This window comes from Gymnoscopelus braueri (assembly GCF_963280865.1).
Source record: "Gymnoscopelus braueri genome assembly, chromosome: 11".
Classification (NCBI taxonomy): Eukaryota; Metazoa; Chordata; class Actinopteri; order Myctophiformes; family Myctophidae; genus Gymnoscopelus; species Gymnoscopelus braueri.
Genome location: NC_137613.1, coordinates 25512689 through 25536648, shown reverse-complemented (window position 1 = coordinate 25536648; position 23960 = coordinate 25512689). Strand labels below are relative to the sequence as shown.

General features: G+C 44.5%; 1 protein-coding gene across 5 annotated transcripts in view; it reads left to right on the top strand.

Annotated features, from left to right (window-relative positions):
- LOC308095899 (triple functional domain protein) overlaps positions 1 to 23960 on the top strand; it is a gene marked incomplete at its 3' end in the record, with an annotated part of 100707 nt that overhangs the window by 65543 nt on the left and 11204 nt on the right. For 2 of the 5 annotated variants that reach the window (XM_080443040.1, XM_080443039.1), the window contains exons 23-54: positions 60 to 175; positions 461 to 583; positions 714 to 908; positions 1020 to 1135; positions 2483 to 2549; positions 3442 to 3551; positions 4216 to 4285; positions 4546 to 4635; positions 4781 to 4873; positions 4982 to 5093; positions 5666 to 5856; positions 6263 to 6364; positions 7858 to 7887; positions 8409 to 8551; positions 9028 to 9127; positions 9526 to 9769; positions 10815 to 10922; positions 11435 to 11631; positions 12427 to 12597; positions 16010 to 16105; positions 16773 to 16921; positions 17021 to 17087; positions 17323 to 17426; positions 17519 to 17588; positions 17724 to 17813; positions 19209 to 19301; positions 19974 to 20024; positions 20122 to 20199; positions 21101 to 21292; positions 21771 to 21951; positions 22413 to 22679; positions 22767 to 23296. In XM_080443040.1, coding sequence (XP_080299166.1) covers positions 60 to 175; positions 461 to 583; positions 714 to 908; positions 1020 to 1135; positions 2483 to 2549; positions 3442 to 3551; positions 4216 to 4285; positions 4546 to 4635; positions 4781 to 4873; positions 4982 to 5093; positions 5666 to 5856; positions 6263 to 6364; positions 7858 to 7887; positions 8409 to 8551; positions 9028 to 9127; positions 9526 to 9769; positions 10815 to 10922; positions 11435 to 11631; positions 12427 to 12597; positions 16010 to 16105; positions 16773 to 16921; positions 17021 to 17087; positions 17323 to 17426; positions 17519 to 17588; positions 17724 to 17813; positions 19209 to 19301; positions 19974 to 20024; positions 20122 to 20199; positions 21101 to 21292; positions 21771 to 21951; positions 22413 to 22679; positions 22767 to 23296 — 4346 coding nt within the window. The remainder of the gene's footprint in view (positions 1 to 59; positions 176 to 460; positions 584 to 713; positions 909 to 1019; positions 1136 to 2482; positions 2550 to 3441; positions 3552 to 4215; positions 4286 to 4545; positions 4636 to 4780; positions 4874 to 4981; positions 5094 to 5665; positions 5857 to 6262; positions 6365 to 7857; positions 7888 to 8408; positions 8552 to 9027; positions 9128 to 9525; positions 9770 to 10814; positions 10923 to 11434; positions 11632 to 12426; positions 12598 to 16009; positions 16106 to 16772; positions 16922 to 17020; positions 17088 to 17322; positions 17427 to 17518; positions 17589 to 17723; positions 17814 to 19208; positions 19302 to 19973; positions 20025 to 20121; positions 20200 to 21100; positions 21293 to 21770; positions 21952 to 22412; positions 22680 to 22766; positions 23297 to 23960) is intronic. The other 3 variants (XM_080443042.1, XM_080443043.1, XM_080443041.1) reach the window with 2 other exon arrangements.

The window sequence follows — 23960 nt, the reverse complement described above, 5'->3', positions numbered from 1 at the left end:
CATATGTGCACACGTGTGTGTTCTTAATTTTATTTTAATTGTGTTCCTGTTGTGTTTAGACATTCTGAATGAGCTCCTGCAGAGAGAGAACCGTGTTCTCCACTTCTGGACCATGAGGAAACGACGCCTGGACCAGTGTCAGCAGTATGTGGTGTTTGAACGCAGCGCCAAACAGGTACAAACACGCACATACACACACTCCTGTACACTTTATGACCCACGTCTGATTCATACTTACTTGTCGTATGATGGTGTCCCGCACCGTAAATAGCTGATCTACAAGCTCACAATGCTTCGCGACAGGCCACATTGTGAGCTTGTATGTCGGCTATTTTTGTTGCAGGCCCTCACTCACATATACGTACACAATTGCTTAGTTATTATTTCGCTCATACCTGCTACCATGCACTCTTGTCCTGTTGTCTTCGCCCTGTTAATGCAAACTTGTTTGTGTGCTCAGGCCCTGGAGTGGATCCATGACACAGGGGAGTTCTACCTGTCCACACACACCTCCACCGGCTCCAGCATCCATCACACACAGGAGCTGCTCAAAGAGCACGAAGACTTCCACATCACAGCCAAGGTCGGTCTCAAACACCTCCCCCCACACACACACACACACGCACACGCACACACACACACCCCACCATTCAATGTATTAGCAACATTCTCTCCTTTCTGAACAAACCCTTTTTCCTCTGTCTGTCTCTCAGCAAACCAAAGAGCGTGTGAAGCTGTTGATCCAGCTGGCTGATGGGTTCTGTGACAAGGGCCACAGTCACGCCGTTGAGATCAAGAAGTGGGTGACGGCGGTGGACAAGCGATACAGAGACTTCTCCCTGCGCATGGACAAGTACCGGTCCAGTCTGGAGAAGGCCCTGGGCATCTCCTCAGACTCCAACAAGGCTGTGAGTGTACTAGAGAGAGAGGGAGAGAGTGTGTGTGTGTGTGTGTGTGTGTGTGTGTGTGGATGCAAAATAAATGATCTCATCTCATCTACATGTCTGCGTCTCTCTCAGAGTAAGGACCTACAGTTGGACATCATCCCGGCCACTGCGCCCGGGACAGAGGTCAAGCTACGGGACGCCGCCCACGAACTCAACGAGGAGAAGCGCAAGTCAGCCCGCAGGAAGGAGTACGTACATATACTTCCTCACAGCTAAACGTTTCTCAACCGTTTCTGGAAAAGGGCCCACTTGAAAATCTCAAAAGTGTTCGCGTAACCTATCTCACCACTTAACAGTTAAATTAAGTGGTCAGACGGATGGTCCGCGTGCATGTTCATTGGATTAGAGGAGTTTTATTAGTTAAGAGCACTAACGAAATGTTCAAGTGAACAGATTAAAAGTGCAATAGACAACTTTCAGCTACTAGATGTTCCACTCACAGCACCTCTGTTGCATAAGGGTTCTTAATTCCCTGACTCGCATCTGTAAAGCAGCAATTATACAGTATGCAACATGGTAATGTACTGGCTGCCTCCAAGCAGTAACGTTGCATTACACGTTACCTTCCCAACAAAAATGGAAGCACATGGATAATGGCGGCTGTCAGCAGGTTAACAAAAACAATAATTTGGGATAATTATGATGTCACAGTGTGATGCATTATTCCACACCCAAGGCTATGTGGATTGCTTTTTAATTATAATTATTATTCGTTTACAAAAATATGTAATCAATATGACCTTAAAGGATACACTTTAAATATGAATGCAGGTGCACATGCAGAACAAATGAGCGCTCTGATGTCCTCCATCTGTCCACCTTCACAAATCTGTACTTCAACCTTTGACCTCTGTTTTGTGGAGGGGCTGCGTCAGCATAAGAACCAATCAACTGAACTAACAGTGCACATGAACGTACTGTATGCAGTACACCGGGGGTGGGGGAGGGGGGCAGACTGCGTCTTAATATTATATGTGAAACACAAATCATACACATGGTTTCTTTCATAATTCATGTCTGGTTTATGACCATGTTTTATGGCCCAAAAGTCTTTCATTATTCATCAGTGTAAATGGAGGGAGCAGACAGGCTGTAAGGGAGCTACTGGCACGGACATCAATCACATTGTGCAGTGGGATGTTGAATGAGACGGATATGACCATCTATTCTATACGCCACGGTGCGATAGTGACGCGTGGCAGAAATAGCAGATCCACATCCACTTGTAGATCGGCTATTTTTTAAATGTTCTCCCATAATGACTTGTTGTAATTTATATTGCATGCTATTTAAACAGATGCTAGGTTCATTGATTACCTGGTATCCTATAGTCTAGTTGTTTAGACTGATGCTACTGTGGGTTCTTGGTTTACCTGGGATCCTAGTTTCTTGAGGCACTGCACTGTCTCTCTGCTTTTGATGTACAGTGTGTGATTAACTTGATTATTGTAATTCAGCATGGCATAAATAAGGACGCCAGGTTGAAAGTGGTTAATCGTGAGTGTGTTTGTGTGTGTGTGTGTGTGTGTTCCTAGGTTCATCATGGCGGAGCTGATTCAGACGGAGAAAACCTACGTGCGTGACCTGCGGGAGTGCATGGACGTAAGTACAGACACACAGTAAAGTCCCCCAGTGTTCATTTAAACCTGCAGTCCTACCCGGAATTCGAACACGGGTCTCCCCGCACGTGATACCAAGCTTAACCGCTCTTTCAAGAGGGCATCCCCACTTGGCCTGATGGGTACTGTGCTTTTCAGCTTTAGACAGCATCACAGCATGAAAACGCATGTATTTGTTTTCATGTGCGCTGTGTTCCAACAAACACATTTGGCTGTGTTGGAGAGCGATCTCTGTCGCTGCACTAGCGACTCCCACAGGTTGGTCGGGACATCCGTTCAGTGGGGAATCAGAACTGGAAGGGATAGAGTGTGCGTGTTCCTCCACATACGTTACGTCCTCCCGTCCTTCTCGTTGTCAAGTAAAAATAAGAGACTGGAGAGGAGACTCCATGTGTATCAGAGAACATCCTCCCACATGACCAACTGTAGAGGTCAGCAGTGACGGGGACTACACGTGTGTGGGGAATATTGGGTATTGCCATAATGACTCAATTGGTAGTAAAAGGATAAAGAGAGAGATATATAGCAGTAATCAGATTTTTTTTGCCAAACTGTTCACACCCTTTTCACACCCAGTGGAGTGTGAATAATATGCAAGTGCACGAAATTAATTGAAACGCCTGTGCGGTCCCATTAAAACTCAGTCAGCTCCAAATGTCAGCGTTATGAATTAATTCATGGTTGGTCGGGTGAGTTTTTGCCCCTAAAACAATTGTCAAACTTCTGTACAAAAAAACATTCATAATCTGAAAGTCAGAGGATTGATATGGGATGGTTATTATCTAATCATGATGATTATACGGCCATCTCATTCTCATATGATGATACCTTTAATAATACAATCTTTCTTGTTGTGCATTCTTGCCTCCATCTAGACGTACCTATGGGAGATGACCAGTGGAGTGGAGGAGATTCCTCCAGGGATCATCAACAAAGAGCACATCATCTTTGGAAACATGCAGGATCTCTACGAGTTTCACCATAAGTAAGCCCTGAAGCCTAACTGATGCTCTGTAGAACAATGGTGTCGTTTGCCTGAAAAGAACAGATTTTCAAGCCATTTTAGCTTGAAAATCTGTTCTTTTAGTGACACAGTCATGTGATGGATTATAAATTAAGCTTTAAGCTTGTGTGAAGTGCTACAGCGATGTATGTTATTGAGATTAAAGATGCTCTATCTCTCCATGTACTATTGTCTGGGGTATTAAGTACTGACAGTAATGTTCAGTATGTGATCATGTCCGTCGGTTGATGAAAGTGATGGCATGATCTATGTACTTCAGAAACATTGACTAGGAAAAGCTAGAAAATAAATCTAGATAAAGTGTTTTTCCAATTTTAGTGATGAATTTGGGAGACAGCCCTTGACCATGTGTAGGGATGGCTGATTTATCCTGTGTGCATTGATTGGATTGATGCACAACAGGTGTGCCATCACACCCATCCCGCAGCCCAATTAGTTTTCCAACTGAACTGTGACTGCATAAATCAGCCCCTACAATAGTATTTATAATTTAATGTATTACTTTCTTATTTAATGTAGATGCCATCATGATTTGTTTTTTTCTAGTAAATTTAAATAATTCAAAGAACTATTTTGTTTCTGAAAGTGCTGACCTTTTGTCTCTGTTGTTTTGTTCTATCAATAGCATCTTTCTTAAAGAGCTGGAGAAATATGAGCAGTTACCAGAGGATGTGGGGCATTGCTTTGTGACATGGGTAAGTGTTGTTAACTAAAAGAGTATTTTTCAAAGGGAGGTCCCGTTTTTTTGTTCCACCCCCCCCCCCCCCCCACCTGTTTGTTTTTATTTTCTATCACAGGAAAATAATTCTGATTTGACAGATTCTGATAGATATTGCGCGAAGAAAAGGCCGAATTGTGAGATACATTTAAGGAGAAAAGGGAGAGCTGCACCCTGAAAAGCCATTCATTGTCATAGTGAGACGATTGATAAGCCATCTCTCTCTCTCTTCTGTAGGCTGACAAGTTCCAGATGTATGTGAACTACTGTAAAAACAAACCAGACTCCACCCAGCTCATCCTAGAGCACGCTGGACCCTACTTTGACGTGAGTAAATGTTTTAGTGTCAGGTACTTATGTACAACTCAGAGTTGTGAGTTATGACAAGTTGCCCCCTGCCAATATGGTGGCGACATTGAATTTATTATGTCTACGGTCACAGCACTGTGTGTGTCTTCATCCACGTTAACAGGAAATCCAACAGAGGCACCGACTGGCCAACTCCATTTCATCGTATCTGATCAAGCCTGTGCAGAGAATCACCAAGTACCAGCTCCTGCTAAAGGTAAACGCATTGTACAAGGACACTAGCACACTACAGCACAATCTGGTCTCTGTGGATGTTATCCCCATGGTTCTTGTTGTCATGGTTTCTGGTTGTGTGCGCATGTAGGAGCTATTGACGTGCTGTGAGGAGGGGAAGGGAGAGATCAAGGACGGGCTGGAGGTGATGCTCAGCGTTCCCAAGAGAGCCAATGACGCCATGCATCTGTCCATGCTGGAAGGTGAGCCGCAGGCACACACACATGAACGTACGCAGGCACACACACATGAACGTACGCAGGCACGCACGCATGCACACCACACCCTGAAAGAAAGTAACACTTTATGTTGTTGTGATCTTCAGAGATCGGTTTGGTCAAAATGTATCATTTATGTCCAATAATTTCATTTCAGGTTATAGATATACTGTACGTACACACTTCCTCATGCAATCTTTCATAGGCCATCTGTCCACCAGAGACCTGTAAAACAAAAGTGCCTACATCTTGTTTTTAGCGCAGAGCGCTGACCTGTTGTCAAGTTGAAGCATTAACATTAGCATCAAGCAATAACTCGGTCCATATGTTTGGCAGACGAACAGACTGTTGACTCCTCTATGGTCCCACCTCTGCTTCACTCCTCTTGGATATTGGACCTTTGAAATGACATTGATAAGTGCATCTAAAGCCCTTGTTTTGGTCTATAGCCCTGAAATCTGTACCTTTTTTATTAAGCAGGTCCTCAGTGAGTGAAGTCCAAGTGTTTTGGTATCAGTTTTGTAAAATCATCCCCACCCCTTCCCCGTTGTCCCCAGGTTTCGATGAGAACATTGAATCACAGGGTGAGCTGATTCTCCAGGAGTCCTTCCAAGTGTGGGACCCCAAGACTCTGATCCGCAAGGGCAGAGAGCGCCACCTCTTCCTCTTTGAGATGTCACTAATCTTCAGCAAGGAGGTCAAAGATTCCAATGGCAGGAGCAAGTACATCTACAAGAGCAAACTATTTGTAAGTCCTGAAAAGCCTTTCATTTCCAGTTTTTGGATGCTTTAAGATGGTCAATAATAATAATAGTTTTTTTTTGTCTTTGTTTGCTATAATTACAAACCTAAACAAACGATTAACACCTTAAATGTAAAGTTCATGTGCACTGTAGCTGTCTTTAATTCCGTCAATGGACAAAATCAAATGTTATGGTATTTTTGACCAAATACCTCTGTCGATATTGTGACGATAATATCAAATGATCAAAAATGGCATTGTTAGCTTGTGGATAAAACTAGGAAAGAACAGCACTTACATCACATCACGATCTTACGACTACATATGTCCTGTCGATGCTGAGTCTCTGACCATTTCTGATGACGGCATCACATAACCATCCCCTCTCCACCTCTCTCCTCTGTCCATCCAGACGTCAGAGTTGGGGGTCACGGAGCACGTTGAGGGAGACCCCTGTAAGTTTGCTCTCTGGGTGGGACGCACGCCAACCTCGGACAACAAGATTGTGCTCAAGGTACGTTTCTCTTTCCGCGTCATATTCCTTCTAAGCTTTCTTCTTTTTCTTCTTCCTCTCTTCCTGCTGTCACTTCTAGGGGCTGCAACTATCCAGGATTTCCGTAGCGATTATTCTATCGATTACTATTTTGAATAATCGAAAGCGTGTTTATATATCAACGATTTGACTTGAAAACGTGTCTAAATCGATTTGTCTGATTAAGCACTTAAAGCCCTATTTTATACTTTGGGCCTGTAGATCTGCTCTTTGCACAATTTCTTAATTGAAATTGATTACCTCAAACCCCAAATCGAATAATTTTAAAATCGATTATTTTTCATAATCGATTCAATTCATTAGTTCCATTAACTGTTGCACCCCTATTCCTGTTGTCACTTCTAAACCTCTTACGGTGCTGCTGTCCTCAAACACTCTTGCTCTGCCTCTCTCTGATTCTTGTTTTGAGTGCATGAAGCCACCTTCCAGATGGCGGTTAAAGCTTTCGGTATCCACCGCTTCCTCCACCCACTCTATTTTTCTCCACTGTCCTTTATCTTCGTCCATCTCTCCGTCTCTCTTGTTTCTGTCCGTCTGTTCTGGTCAGCACTGACCATACTTGTCTCTGTCTCTCTCTACTGCCCTCTGTCTGTTCTGGTCTGTACTGTCACCTGGTGTGCTTTAGCTGTGCTCCGTGTGTTAACACAGAAGCTGACCATTTACGTGGGGCTGTTTGCTGTGGATATGTTTGTATCTCTGATCCCTTTCTGTGGGCTAACACGCACCAACGCTGCTGACCACCCACTTTAACCTCTCAGTGCCCCAGAACTCTACCTTGGCATTGCCAGACTGATCACAAGTTCACTCACAAGTTCCTCCGTGGAGGAACTTGTGAGTGAATGCCACGTGATCAGTCTGGCAATGCCAGGCTACCAGAACCCCACACCTACCACCACCAACAAAATCCACCCTGTAATTGTTTGACTAGTCTTCCACAAGTAGAAAGAAAGATTTATTGTATTTTTGTTGTGTCATGTGTTAGAATTAATGTACTGTACAGTATTTTAATCACCACTCCAACCTTACATTTGGTTCATGGGTTTTTCTGTGTAAAAGCAGAAAGATATGGTGTCAGCCGATGGAAAAGCATGTTGCCAAATGGCCAAATCCTAACATGTCTTAATTCAGACCATTTTCCACAACTGCAGTATACATGTACATATTGGTTAAGGTTTACCAAACTAACCACTAACAACAAGTAATGACGTGCTGTGTGCATTGTAAATGGATTCTGTCTTATTACTAACAGTACAGTATATGTTCACACATGCACACGCACAGCTCATCCATTACAATGTGCTGCACGTTTTGACTTGACCAAACTGTCATTGGGGACCCTCGGTGTTGTCACGTCTACCATGTCAAACCATTTCGTCACCGTGTAAGAATAATAATATGTAAACTTTTCAAAAAACCAATCCAGTGAAATTCTCTATTCTATATTTTAACCAAAGCTAAGTCAGGGATGCAAACATGGAGCCATGGTGAGTACTTAATTTACCCCCTACACAGCAGTCTGGATGAGCTTCATCTCTCAGCATCTCCTACGCCTGAATTCTATGTTAAAATTATATTGAAGTTCGGGGGAAGTACCAGGACTTGTTTCTTTATGCTAAAAGTGTGATTTTGAGAGCTGTTTGACCATGCAATGAGAGTGAAAGGGATCGCTACTTCCGGTTCCTTGCTCACAGGGCACAGAACCAACAGATAAAGATGGTGGACAATATTTGGACTAGAGTAGCTATATAACCCAACCTTCTTACAAAGTTCAACATTACTTTAAAGACTGGGTAGTTGGAAGCAGTAAAATGTTTCCACAGATCTACTTTTCACTCAGAGTTCGGTCGAGGTAGGAGAAGCCGAGGTGAAGTGACTCCAGACTTCTGACAAAACACTGACAGACAAACATTTTAAAAGTTCAAAGAAAGGTCACTCCCAGAGACTGCTCTAACCTTTGACCCCTTGACCCTATCCCACCCTCCCACTCGCTGTCGGCCAATGGCAGGCGTCGAGCATAGAGAACAAACAGGACTGGATCAAGCACATCAGGGAGGTGATCCAGGAGAGAACGATACATCTGAGAGGAGCACTCAAGGAGCCCATTCACATCCCCAAGGCAACCACCGCCAAGCACCACAAGGGCCGCAGGTACGTGTACAGCTAAGGTTCGAATCTGTGTCTCCCGCGTGGAAAATCAAGCATCTACTGCTCATTCTATAGATAATCCCCTCCCCCCTTGCGAAGGGAGATATTAGGTTTCAGGCAGGGTTACTCGATAATTCCTGCCGGCGCCATTAAACATTTTAATGCCTAGTGGGCATTAATCAATTTGAGATGCAATGTAGGCATATAGACGTGGTGCAATATTATTTTATTGTTATTACTTATTGCCTTTTCATGTTTGTTTTACTTGATGAGAGAAACTTTGGTATCCATTTTGCCCTCGGGAATCAACACAGTTTCTATTCTATTACACGTGCACTGGCAGACACTATCATGCACACACGTTCACACACCAACACATACACTTGTGTACCGGCGCACACCAACATGCTCACTCACAACAAACATACTTTATGATGGATCATAAACACACACTCTGACACTATGTGTGTGACCTGCAGGGATGGAGAGGATCTGGACAGTCAGGGTGACGGCAGCAGTCAACCAGACACCATCTCACTGGCCTCCCGCACCTCACAAAACACACTGGACAGTGACAAGGTGAGAGCGCACGCACGCACACACACACACTGGACAGTGACAAGGTGAGAACACACATACACACACACACTGGACAGTGACACAGTGAGAACACACCTCACCAGAGTGAGAGCTTATGGATACTCTATACTGCACACTGGCTGCAGGTACACCTGCTCAAGTTTTGCTATTGAATTTTGATTCAAAATTTTTTGTTCAAACTGATGTCCTGTCTTGAAACTACACAAGAAAATGTTAATGTTGAGTTGTATATTTATACAGTACATTACGCAAATGTATATACTAATGACTCCATAGTAAGGGCCTCAAAATGTTTATAAAATACTAGATTTTAAACAAAGGGTGCAGAATTATCTCCCCATCCAGCCTCTTAATGTCTCTCTCTCTCTGCATGACAGCTGTCGGGCGGCTGTGAGCTGACGGTGGTCATCCATGACTTCATGGCGGGCAACAGCAACGAGCTGACGGTGCGCCGCGGCCAGACGGTGGAGGTGCTGGAGCGCTGCCACGACAAGCCCGACTGGTGCCTGGTCCGCACCACGGACCGCTCGCCCGCCCACGAGGGCCTGGTGCCCTGCGCCATGCTCTGCATCGCCCACTCTCGCTCGTCTATGGAGATGGAGGGCATCTTCAACCATAAAGGTAGACAGGAACTGAGAACACTGGGTGATGTGTAGATGCAGTAGGAGGTGGGATTCCAAAGTGTGTATTATATCTCAGTTATGTCATATAGGGGTGCAACAGTTAATAGAACTAATCAATTTAATCTATTGAAAATAATCAATCAGGCGCAAGCTAAATCAGCTCCATATATGGGCACGAAAGGGGGCATGACCATATATGGGCGTATACTGATGACATCAGCGATCTCCATATTTGGGCATAACAGGGACAAGGATTGACGGATACAGAGATCTCTATATATGGGCATATTGGTCGGATCGGCGGTGTGAGGGCCGCGGTGTAGTATATTAAACTAGAAAATGTGCTCCTCGGAGCACAAGTCTCCGCCAGCAGACCCGTGCTATTTTAATCAAATGAAATCACTTACCCTATCTTTAACCATAGTTCTCTTGGAATGTTCTAATTCTTACTTAAAATAGAACATGTATCTACTGTATCTAATGAGATACAGTAGGGTAAAACTACTGTATTTATATATTTATATTACATATTGTGATGTCACGTGAAACTGACCAATGTTAGGTGTTCTCAGAGGGACACACACACGCACGGACGGGTGATTTGTACTGGAAGGTACTGTTCCAATCAAGACTGATTGATCCTGTCTTACCTCACTTCAAAGAACATAAATGGCTTTTTGAAGTGACACACCTATTTATAGGATTTCATTTCGTCATGCGTCCCTCTAGCCAATCAAAAGCATTGGTGTCAACATATTGTCACGTGTCACGTAGAGCTTGACCAATGTTAGCTTGGCTAGGGGGGGGGACACAGCGGGACGAAGCGAAAACATACTCTCCGCCTCCGGCGGAGACAAAAACACGCTTCTCGATTATTCGAATAATCAAAAAAGTAACTGATAGAATAATTGTTAAGAAAATAATTGACAGTTGCAGCCCCAATGTCATGCAAATGACAAACTGGAACTTTGAACTTGTAGTGTAAAGTGATCTTTCTCTTTCATGCTCTCTAAATGCCTTCTCTCTTTCTCTACCTCTGTCAGACACTCTGTCAGTGTGCAGTAATGACTCCATCCTGCCAGGGTCCTCTGCCACCCTGCAGCCTGGACATGGCATGGGATCCCACACCTCACCTGGACCCAAACGACCGGGTACACACCTCTGACCCAACTCTGTAGCCCTGTGTTCCCTTAAGGCTGTAACTAATGTATTGTCTAATGTATAACCCAGTCTTTAAATTGCTGAATATTCTTATCCAGCAGTCAAAATCATAACTTTTCCTTTTATAATATGGATCAAAGCTGAGCATCAATATTTTGGTAGAAGATGTAAATCGTACATATTATTAATCACTTGCTAACATTTAATTTCACGATGAATCATTATAAAATATATTTTATAGTATAATTTCAGCCCTAATTCCTCTAGACCAGTGGTTCTCAAACTGGGGTCCAGGAACCTGGATTTACTGTGTAGATTGGGGTCCCAGAGATGGTAAATGGTATCAAATGGGGGTCTGTGTCCTAATGCTCATCAAACTGGGAGTCCTTGAAATTAAAAAGTTTGAGAACCTCTGCTCTAGAGACACAAGTCCTGGGGACCCCAGAGAACGACTTGAGTTTAATACTAACGAGGTGCCCGTTTTTCCTCGTCTTGTTGCCAGGCAACACCTTACGCAAGTGGCTGACCAGTCCGGTGCGGCGGCTCAGCAGCGGTAAGGCGGATGGCCACGTGAAGAAACTGGCTCACAAGCACAAGAAGAGTCGCGAGGTGAGGAAGAGCGGTGACGCTGTGACGCTGGGCTCTCAGAAGGACTCTGATGACAGCGCCGCCACGCCCCAGGACGAGACCGTGGAGGAGGTGGGTGCAGCAATCACATCCAGTAAAACAGAGGCAACGTGTATAGGGAGGGCAGAGGGATGTAGTGGAAATCTCATAACTCACACAAACAGGGACTTCCACAAAAAGCTGTCATCAAGCAATTAATAGGAGCTATTAGCAGCATGCAGGCAAGTCTCTTAAATACAGTTCACAAGTCCCCTTTATGCACAGCAGGATGATACAAATAGATGGAGTTTGGTTGGTGGACCGGTCCATAAATGGTTATTTCTACATGATCTTGCTGAGCTTATAAATACTACCGCTGGCAAGCTACCAACAGGTGTATAGGACACAGCTGCAAATAAGACAAACAGGAATAAAACAGACTGACCCCTGTCCTTACAGAGAGCTGTCTGACAGCAGTAATGAGGCGATTGGCGATATAAATTGAAGCCATTATTTTTATTATCATTATTGAAGCACCATACATTTTAGTATCGTCATATCTGCCACGACGGGGATAGATAGAGAGAGAGAGAGAGAGAGAGATGTAACATATATATTGTACTACACGGTACATATAGTTGTGGAGAATGTGGAAAATGTATTTAATTATTTTCAGGTCGTCTTAGGTCTAGTTAGTAAAAACACTAGTCTCAAAGAGGTTTTTAAAAAGTATGGAAATAGTTTACAGAAACTGTGTAAGGACTTTCTCTCTGTGACTTAAACACACACACACACACACACACACACACACACACACCGTCTCTCTGCACCCTACCTCAACTGACTCGCATCTCCTCGCTCCATCACCGTGCATGTGTCTCGTTGCAGAGGGTCCGTAACGAGGGTCTGTCCAGCGGCACCTTGTCCAAATCCAGCTCGTCGGGCATGCAGAGCTGTGGAGAGGAGGAGGGCGAGGAGGGTGCCGACTCCGTACCGCTGCCTCCGCCCATGGCTATCCAGCAGCACAGCCTTCTACAGCCTGACTCACAGGATGACAAGGTGAGGCAGGGGAAAGGGACTGTCTGGTCGGCGTATAGGGAAGGCATGGTGGAAGAGATGAGAAGGAAAGAAGGGAGGGCTGCGGACTGACATATAGGCAAAGAAATACTGATTTATACGATCTATAGCCAATCTATAAACTCAAGATGATACCTGAGACCTGTATGGTTCAGTTTCATGTTTGACTATAGTCTACTGGGTCCAGGTCTGTTCCCATTCTGTTACCACGGGTCCTGGTTCTGTTCATCATTGTGTAATACCCGAGTGGATCCGAGAAGTCCCATGATCAGCGCTGATCAGGAGAGAAACACTTGAAGGGCTGTTACTTGTGTAATGATTAGGCTGACCTACAGTAGGATCAGATTATACTAGCACGAAATAAGGGAGTTAAATTTGAGCTGCATGCCAGCGAGTTGCTTCAGAGCGGATCTAACTGTTGTACAGTATGCAGTACGCACATTTTGTTTTGAAAAGGAACGGGTCCTTTTACTGTTCGGATGCATTACTGTTCGGGTCTGTCATTTTGGACCCGTGAAAACCTTTACCCCATGGGTTTCCCACCCCTCTGGAGTATGACGTAAGAGCAAAATGGCTGCCATGTGAATATGGTCAATGGGCCCCAGATAAGTTACACTAAGATGGGCACAAGACTAACCGTGATTTGGGAATGGGTTTGGGTAGGATAAATTCAACAGATACTGTATGATTGAATACATCTTATTCAATTGTGATAAGGTGATAAGGCGATTGGTTAAATGCTGGTTCAGATGGAAAAGACCTGAGTAAAACCTCCATAGGAAAAAAAACGTATGTGCATATTGCCCTAAAGGCTGCTACACATCAAGCTTACATCGGGCCGTCTTCCTTTTTAGGATAAAATCATTCCTTCTGCAGTTCAGTTGCTCTTGCAGTTATGGTTTTTGTTTCCCAACTGTTTTATAGATGACATTTTTGCTCATTTCAGCCTTATTCTTTTTTTGCTTTTGCCAAAAATGGATGTGTTTGACTCTGTTTTTGAGTGACTTGCAGTTTTAAGTTATGCATAAGCATTGCATCGTATCGTACCCGTGGACTTTGCATCCTGTTTCTCCTCAGCAAAATCCTGAGTACTATTTAACACTCAGGAGTTTGCTCTGTGGGGAATGAATTTGCTTCAGGTGGTCCTCGTCTGGTTGGCTTTACCCTAAAGACAGAAACACCTCTGACACTAATTTCTGTTTCTCTTTGTTTTTGTTTCCTGGTCGTATCGTTTGCTGTTTGCCATGTTGTAGCATTACCTTGATTTATGTCCTGTCTTTGCTTTGTCTCAGTTTCCATACCTTTCCATTTGAAGTTCCCCATTCTCCCCCTTCTGTCTTCTCCCGCAGTCAATTATTCAAGCTCTCTCCTTCTTTTCCCCGTTCTCGGCACTTTTCAGCTTTAGTTGCTGATGTCAAATGCCTTTTTGTTTGCGTTTGGATTCCATGACATAAGATCAAAGGCTTATAGTTGTCTCTTCCTAAACTCACTGTAGCTTTTTTTCTAAAGGTTTCCTTTTTCTATCTTCTACGCTTTTAAACCCCTAAATTTACTTTTTCTTTGCCTCACGCAAAAAACAAACAAGAAAAAAAAAGAACTTTGTATCTCTTTTTAAAATCTTTAGTACAGAATGTCCTGCTTCCATTTATTTTGTCTGTTATTTCACGTTTTGCATTGCCAGCCTGGTTCCTTCAACACAACTTTTAAAGGACAGTCACGTGTTGCGCACGTCACGGGAAGCTGCTGTGAAAGAGAGTATGTATTTGACAGCTAACTCTGGACAGAGAGTCGTCCACATTTATTAAACACGGTCGTTTTTGTTCATTCCTAGACTCAAATTAAGAGGCTGTTTGGTCTCATTAACGGCAGTCTCCTTCCAATTACTGTTGAGATTATCATCTCTTGCTTGCTGTAGTTTAAACAGTACAGTATCTATCTCTACCCCTGGGAGGTTGGCACACATCCACCGCTTTCTCTTCACCGGCTTATGGAAGGGTTTGATGAAAATAGACATTGATTGACAGTCGGATGTTTGGATATTAAACCCTATGGGTTAACGCCCCCGCATGGTCAAATAAAAAACATAGGTGGAGCCACGTCACCCCCCGCCCCCCCCCTCAGATGAGATGACGACTCACTCAATGAGCCCCGCCCCTCTTCATCCCTCCGTTTCCTGACACCCCCTTCGTCTCCCTTCACCACCCCGCCCCCTCACCCGTCCTCACACCCCCCACCCTCTGTGCGTTAAACTTCATTACCCATGCGAGTAATTGGCCCAGAAGGGCACAGAAGGGCACATACAGCCTCACCCAGAAACCTACAGTAGTTGGGGGAAAGTCTTGAAGCGCAGCACAGCAAGGGTGAGAGCCTCCTGAAATATACCTCTTTAATTTTCTCTGTTTTATACATTCTCTTTCCAAAGGTCCATCCATCCATCCTTCACTGGAACAAAAAAGAAATTATGATAAATAAAACGTTTCATTAAAACTTATTTTGAAACTCGAACTTGAACCACTTTTTCACTTTTCCCACTTCATGTTTTTGTCTTTTCCACTGACATAATTCTATATTCCATTAACCCCCACTCCTGTTGACTTTTCTTTGAAGACTTATTGCCTAGCATCAATATTTCATTGGCAAGAAACTCTTGGAGTCTCTTTTTCAGGTTAAAACGTCACTGTACAGAATGGCACTAAACCTAAACATGTGACATATTTGTTAGTAACGCCATTTTTAAGCTTAAGATTTGACACATTTGAACCCAGAAGGTTACAATCAGAAATTCACTTTGACTACTATTAAACAACTAAACTATTGTTCTGAATAGCAAAGACATATTGAATTTACAACAGAATATTTCTTTATATTAATGATAAATAGTGTGTTATAAGACATCTGTCTTCACAGATGTCTTCACATAGTCACATAGTCACTAGTCACTTTGTGAATAGTTATGGATTATTAGTTATTGATTGATTTAAATGGCTTATCATTCGATTAAGTTGTTCAATTGAAGAGATGTAGTTTTATATCCTAGACTTTGCTTTACAGTATCTAATGATGACAGAGACTTAGTGAAAACTGTCCAGCATTGACCATAACTACGTCCCGCATATCCCACAGGATATCTGTCGATAGATTGGCTTAACCACTTAAACCCAATATTAAAGAAGAAAACAATTTCAAAATATTTTTTAACATTTGTGCAAGCTTTGTGAGCTTGCAGATCAGCCATTTTCAGAAGATTCTTTTGAAAATGTTAAAATAGCCTAAAATAGGACCACCAAGGGTTGAAGTGGTTAATACAATATTATCTGGTGTAGGTTGCTTGCTTGCGTATTTCTAATACGTCTTCCTCTCTCCCTCGCTTTTCGCTTCCTGCGTTACCACCCAGACGTCCTCGCGTCTTTCCGTCCGTCCGTCCAGCTCCGAGACCCCCAGTGCGGCTGAGCTGGTGAGCGCCATTGAGGAGCTGGTGAAGAGCAAGATGGTAGGGGAAACACATTTAGGTTGTTACGGCCATGTGTCTTGTAGAAATGCTCTTAAGCAAGGCATTTGGATCTCTAAATGCTCAGTGATCGAAGATCGACAGCTAAATGTCAAGTATAAGACACAGTGGCTCTTGCGAGTAAAGCCTGTTATGTTTTTTACCACGGTATGCCTCTCCTGAAATATGTCTTCGCTCGCACGCACGCACGCACGCACGCACACACACACACACACACACACACACACACACACACACACACACACACACATGCACTGTATATAGGTCATATATACAATTGATTCATTGTTCTTATTTGTTGTTTATGTACACTTATATACATTCATAGACTTGCATACATTGAGGTAAATTCATATTTATGCCATATTTATAATGGCTCATACAACATTCAAATCCCGGGCAGTCCCAAGTGTGAGGGGTCAAGCAACGACCCTAAATCTCCTTTCGTCTTTTTTTGGTACCTTATTCCTATCCCCTGTACTTTTACTACCTGATACTATTATTCTTCCTTTTTTCCTGTATCTATCTATCCTGTGTTTCATACAGCGGTACTGCCATGACAAGTGAATTTCCCTCATGGGATCAATACAGGTCTATTGATCTACACGCACGCAAACATTACTCATTGGTCTTCCTCCTCCACGCACAGGCCCTGGAGGACAGGCCCAGCACTCTGTCGGTGGAACAAGGCGACAGCAGCTCTCCTTCCTTCAACCCCTCCGACAACTCGCTCCTCTCCTCCTCCTCCCCCATCGACGAGATGGACGAACGGAAGACCGCCGTCCTCAAGAGGCGACAGTATGTACCGCTCCATTCCTCCCTCTGTCACAGAAAACAAATACTGTTTTTGTTTTAAACATGATTCTGACCTGGCCATGTGTGTTCTTGTTGCTGTAGTTACATACTGCTGGAGTTGGTGGAGACTGAGAGAGACTATGTGAGGGATCTGGGCTTGGTGGTGGAGGTGAGTGTGTCTTTGACTTTAACTATAAATTAGAGCTGGACCGATATATCGGTCTGGCCGCACTTTATATTGTCCATTATTTGACTTTTTTGACAACATCGCTATTGGCAATTATGCACTCTCTAAAATCAGGATCAGATCCGAACCAAAAATCCAGCATTAGTCGGATTCCACTCACTTTACATCCCAGTTATGCGTATGAGGTTCACTGTGCTCATACCATCAACCGTTTCAGGGCTACATGTGCCGAATGAAGGAGGAAGGGGTTCCGGACGACATGAAGGGGAAAGACAAGATTGTCTTTGGCAACATCCATCAAATCTTTGACTGGCACAAAGAGTAAGTAGCGACGCACCTGACACGGTGAGAATAGGGTGTATTGTCAATGCCGCTTTGTTGCTAATCAGCACGTGTGTGTCTGTCTTGGACAGTTTCTTCCTGGGGGAGTGTGAGAAGTGTCTGGAGGATCCTGACAGACTAGGGACGCTCTTTGTCAAACAGGTTTGTGTAACCGCTCTCTCCCAGTCTATGGGTTTTTCTGTTCTGTGTTTTGGTTTGTATATATGAGTGCACTTTAAGGCAAGTCTGAAACCTTTGTGTGTGTGTGTGTGTGTGTGTGTGTGTGTCTTTCTCCAGGAGCGGAGGCTAAACATGTACATTGTGTACTGCCAGAACAAGCCTAAGTCGGAGCACATAGCCTCAGAGTACATCGACACCTACTTTGAGGTACTACTTTCAGCTACAAAGGGATTCTTTGATCTCTGTTAACTCATTCCCTGCCTAGGACGTAAAAAACGTAATTATTTCCAATTATTAATTCTGCCTAGGACGTAAAAAACTTAATTTTGAAAAAACTTTGATTTTAAAAAATCTCCCCGTCCTTCATCTCTCGCAGTGACACATTTCATTGTAGCACACCCGGATACGGAAATACGTCAAATCGAAGATTTTCGGTTCCGTCCGCTTCCTGTTTAGGTCCCACTCTAAAACGGTCTTTTCTCGGCTTCGTTTTTCTCCCCCGTGTAACGCTGTTTAGAAACGCTTTTTAGAAACTGCTACTACTTCAAAATGGAATGTCGCCGATTGAAAATTTCTTCTCTGGGCCACTCACACAACTACCCTGTGTGTCTACAAACAGTTGAACATGCGATCATAAGGGATTTAGCGAGGTCTGTGGCGAGGTGAAAAAAGTAAGTGATTCTACCATTCACATGGCGATACATGGGGTTTTTGCACTGGGCTGAAGGAGAGAGACTCCGCCTCGGTCGGAATGTTTGTTGTCTGAGCGGCGTGCACGGATCGCGGGTGTGTTTAGAAACGATTGGACTTGCGATCATAATGGAGAAAAAAATGTTATAAAAAACACTAAATCCCTGGCAGTGGGCAAACACAGCCAGAAATAAGTCTGGCAGGGAATGAGTTAAGGCTACTACACACACTGCAAGATATTTGCTCCGATTATGCTCTCGCGACCTTTTTTTCTGCTCGCCGACAAGACCCCCGATCTGACGCAAGATCACCGAGGTTTTGCTCGCGGTGTGTGTAAGGCTCTGCAAGACGATCCGGCCGCGATTCTAGCTCGGCGATGCCTCCCCGAGCGTTTCTAGATATCTAGCACGTTTGATATTTGGCTTTGTCGCCGACTGGAAATCATACAGTATGAATGGGGCTGCGATCACTCTGCGAGGAGATCCGTGCTACAGCCAATGAGAGCACAATATTAGGAAATTAGACTATCAGTAAAAATAGGATAACCTACTGTTTACCAAACAGTGACCCCATTTTTATCACTCACAAGTGAATATCCCTTTATTTAGTTTCCTACTTGATTTTTATTTCAAAAGAACAAAAAAACTTTTTTCATAAATTAAAAAATATTTCAAACATTTTTGAAAATAATTTCTTAAAAAAAACTTTGACACACTAAATTTAAAATTCAATAAGTACTGAAAATAGCAGATCTACAAGCTCACATGCTTTTAGATCGGCTATTTTCACTAGTTTGGGTCCCGGAATCAGAGACATTTCTGATTTGGGTCTCGGGCTAAATGGTTTGGGAACCAATGACTGGGATGAGAATAAGAGTTGTGAAATGTGTATGAACGTTTGACCCATGTGTAGGACCTGAAGCAACGTCTGGGTCACCGGTTGCAGATCACTGACCTGCTCATCAAACCCGTCCAGAGGATCATGAAGTACCAGCTACTGCTCAAGGTGGGGCACCTACAGCAGGGCAGGGGCACCAGACCACAAGCCACTGCCTTCAGGCTGAGATTACTTAAACCTACACTCTGTAACTTTATGTCTTACCCCAATTTGAACCCAGGTCTCCTGCGCAAGTGCTGACATTTTTGACTACTGAAATAATAGAGCCTGCCTGCTTGCTCAGGGGAGAAATTTAATTTTGACCTGCTGGTCGACAAGTGGTACTGCCTACTATACCACACAGTCGTTTCAAACCAGACACAGCAGGGAGACCAAATACAACCACCCCAATTGTATAAGCTGTATTGTATTAACAATAACATACTGTACCATACAGATTAGACTAAATAACATTGTGTTCACAAGTTACATATTGCAACTTTAATATTGTTAAGTAATCTCAGCCCCAGTGAAGGCATTGGTCCTTTCGATGAATGAATGATGAATGAATTTATTTGGTGATAAAAGGAAAGAGCCCATCAGCACTTCCAGAACATACTGTATAGCAGACACAATATCACCAAGGATAAAAACGCAATGAATCCCTAAGGCTTATTTCTATTGTGGTCCTCTAATCTAATCGACACAGCTTTTAGATAAAGGCTGTATGAAAACGTTTGAACACTGCAGCTGTCAGAGCTTTACTCTTAAGGTCCCAATTTCCTCTTTTTTTGTTTTTAGGATTTCCTCAAGCTGTCCAAAAAGGCTGGGCTAGAGACTGCGGAATTGGAGGTGAGCTAAGAGACAGAGTTTGTGTGCCATCCGTTATGAAAACGCAATGTGCTTTACCCGCTCGATTTAACGTTTGCTCATTTTCGTCCGTTTACAGAAAGCGGTGGAAGTCATGTGCATAGTGCCAAAAAGATGCAACGATATGATGAACGTTGGCAGACTCCAAGGATTTGATGTAAGATATCCTACTGTATTCACTGGTTCTCAATGTTGGGTCCAGGAACCACCAAGGGTCCAAATAGACCCTTACAGGTCTGTAACTCTGAGATTGTACAAATGAAACCAAATGGGTCCATTTAAGTTAAATTAACACTGAGGATTTTACAGTGTAGAGTGGGCTCCCAGGGATACAATATTGTATCAAATGGTGGTCTGTGGCCTAATGCATATTCAAAAGGCAGAGATTCGCTAAAAGTCATAATGTTGTACGTCGTGTCACGGCACATTGTTGGCTTGAAAGTATGTTCCTTTCGTCAAGCAACGCCAGTGTACTATGTAGTATAAATTAACACATTGGGTGCCAGAGGTTTATTAAAATATTATACGTTGAGTGCCTGGATTTTTAACCATTTTTTAACCTTTTTCAAGTAGTCACAAAATATTTTCAGTGATCACCGTCCTCACGGTGATCCCCTCATTACACACATAGAGGTCTCGTACAATCTGGGGGAAAAAAATAAAAACATTCGGTAATCCGTTCCATAGTTGCAGCCAGTTGAAAATAGTTTTAAAAAAAAGTACACAGGAGCCGAGATACAGGTTTTTGAAGTCATAAGTTAACCAGGAAGTGGATTGGAGTCTAAATCTTCAAAACAATTTATCTCCTGGTGCTGTGAAGGAAAAAGAAAATGAAAAAAAAAATATATATATATTTTTTCTTTTTTTTTTCAAAAAACGTATATATACGGTTTTGGCACTCAACAGGTGTATTTGAAAATAAGTATATATACGGTTTTGGCACCCAATGTGTTAAGCTTATCCTCCCTAACACACCTGATCCATCCTAACATGTCTACGATTGGTCTCTTCTCCGTCATTCTCTTCCCCCATTCCCTGTTCCTCCCTCGTTCCCCTAGGGGAAGCTGGTGGCTCAGGGTCGCCTGCTGCTCCAGGACACCTTCTTGGTTGCCGACCCAGAGGGCGGTCTGCTGGGCCGCATGAAGGAAAGGAGGGTCTTCCTGTTTGAACAGCTGGTGATCTTCAGCGAGCCCCTGGACAAGAAGAGAGGCTTCTCCATGCCCGGCTTCCTCTACAAGAACAACATCAAGGTAACGTCCTGGCTTCAAAAATGGCCGCCAGTGAGTGTCATGTGAAGATAACAGAGCATCGTGCCGACTCAGTATGCAAGGGCGATGGGTAACCATCTGTGCTGTGCTAAGACTCGAACCAGTTTACTCCAAGTCTTATTTATTGCCGAAAATAGCGGATCAAAGCGGTGTGAGCTTGTCGATCGGCTAGTTTCGCCTCACGACACAGGCGTGCAACAAAATGTATATCAGGCTTCATAATATGCACAAATTACACTGTTTTGAGTCTCGGCACAGCCTCTGTTGCCGTTTTTCTGCATACTGTACCTCCCTCTCCACAACAAATATCCACAAAATAAAATAATAACTTCCTCCTCGATAAGTCTTTTACTTGGAGAACATAGCTCATGGGTGCCATTCAAACCATTGGAGTTTTATCTCATAGACAAGGATGGTCTATATCAGTGTAGCTCAAGCTGGGTTCTTCTCTGTACTGCAGGTGAGCTGTCTGGGTCTGGAGGAGAACGTGGACGGTGACCCCTGTAAATTCCTGCTGACCTCCCGGGTGTCCAACAACACCGTGGAGTCCTTTGTGCTCCACTCGTCCCACCCAGGCGTCCGCCAGGTCTGGATGCTTCAGATCGGCCAGATACTGGAGAGCCAGCGCAACTTCCTCAACGGTAGGCTGACGCACGCACACACAAGCACGCAATTGTGGCTGAATTAAAGAATATAGCCCAGCCATTATTTGACTTTTTTGACGACATTGGTATTGGCAATAATGCAACCGGTGTCTCGGTTTTAAACCTTTTTTAAAAATTCTAAAATAGCAGATCTACAAGCTCACAATGTATTGTGAGCTTGTAGATTGGCTAATAATCAAGGTTAAAATATATTTTATACAATTTTCAAATGTCATTTGTATTTATTTTGTATTTGTTTGCTTATGAGTTAAACGTTCTCAAATAGAAACTTTTATTACAGTTTGTCAAATTGACTTCAAGGTAATCGGTAATCAGTGGTGTAGGATTCCAAAATAGGGATCGGCATCAGACCTAAAAATATGGCATCAGTCGGACTCTAGTTAAGAACAATGAGGAAATGTCAATGGCTTTGTTTTTCCACCCTTCCCCTATCCCAGCTCTGACCTCCCCCATAGATTACCAGAGGAACCACATAGGGGCGAGTGGCGGGCCATGCATACCCGGTGTGGGAGCTCCGGTGGCCGTCAGCGGTGGGTCGGCCGTAACCGCCGGATGCGGGGGTGGTGCCCCCCAGGGGAGCGCCATCCCCGCTTGCCCCCAGGGGGGCTCCCGCCGGCCGTCCAGGATCCCCCAGCCTTCCCGCCTGCCCCAGCCCCAACGCCATCACCCCGGGGCCGACGCAGACGGCCCCAACAAGATGACAGGTAAGGGCCCCGTTGCTGCAAGGTCCATTTGAAACGTGTTCATGTCATAAAGAAGGAGATTTGAGGTTTTGCTTGCTTCTGATCCAGGTGGGTCCCCCCGTCCTGTCCCTCCTCCCTCGCTCCCCCCCGGGGGTGGTAGTCCCCAGGGCAAGCGCCCCCTGCAGGCCGCAGAGGACCAAGCACAGACCCCCACACCTGCCACCGCCGTAGCCCCCATTCCCCGCGCCACAGTGGGACCCCTGCCCACCACCCCCAACTCCAAACCTCGGCCGGGTGCCATCTCCCCCATGGCCCCCCCTCTGGCCACCCCTGCCTTTGGCAAGGACGCCCTCCCCCCTCCCCCTCCCAGCCCCGGCCAGAGGTCCTCCGGATCCGGGTTCTGGAGCTCCATGCCGGGGTCTCCGGCCAGCCGGCCGGGCTCATTCACCTTCCCGGGGGAGGCAGGGGAGAGCCCGGTGCGTCAACCGAACCAAAACCAGAACCAGAGCCAGACGGGCCCCGGGTCCGGCGGTCAAAGCCAAACCCACAGACACTCCACGCACAGCAAGGAGGCAGACCGGATGAGCACATGCTCCTCAGCCAGTGAGCAGTCCATCCAGTCTACCCAGAGTAACGGGGTAAGATAACTACCCGCTGCCCAGGCTTGTCCGCGGCCTACAGCCTCGGGGCTGTGCTCACTAACCCGGCGGACGACGGGAGCAGCAAGGCGTTTTCCCCGCCATTTCCTGTCTCGCCGCAACCAGCTCTACTAATCCTAAATCCTGTACTACTCTGCAATCGCTCTCTGTCACCGTCTTCACGGCTCTCCGGCATCATCCTATCTAGCTTTCACACAACTTTTGTCTTTACTGAAGATACTTCATTCTGTCGCAGCAGAGGTAGTTTTTTGTCTCTTCTTCTCCCTAACGCTTTTTGGACTGAGGTCCTACACTTTCCCTTAACGGCGCTTGTTCGACTCTTCTTCAGCGTTTCTTAAATCGAGGCTGTGTCTTGTTTTGTTTTTTCCCTACTCTAACTAAGCTCGCACTAACACCTGGCTAAGTGGTCGGCCTTCCCTCCACTCTCGCTCTCCTCATGGGTGTGTTTACTTTCATTTGTCTCTCTCTCTGCAAACTAACCTCAAGACGTTTGTGATTCATCACCACAAACGTACTGGACTTTTTAACTCTCCCTCTTCCTCCTCCTCCTCTTTGCCTGGAATGACAGAACAAAGATGAATGAAACGGAGACCTCTTCATCTTCCTGCTTCTTCTCGCCATCCCAGTTTTCTTTTTTACTAGT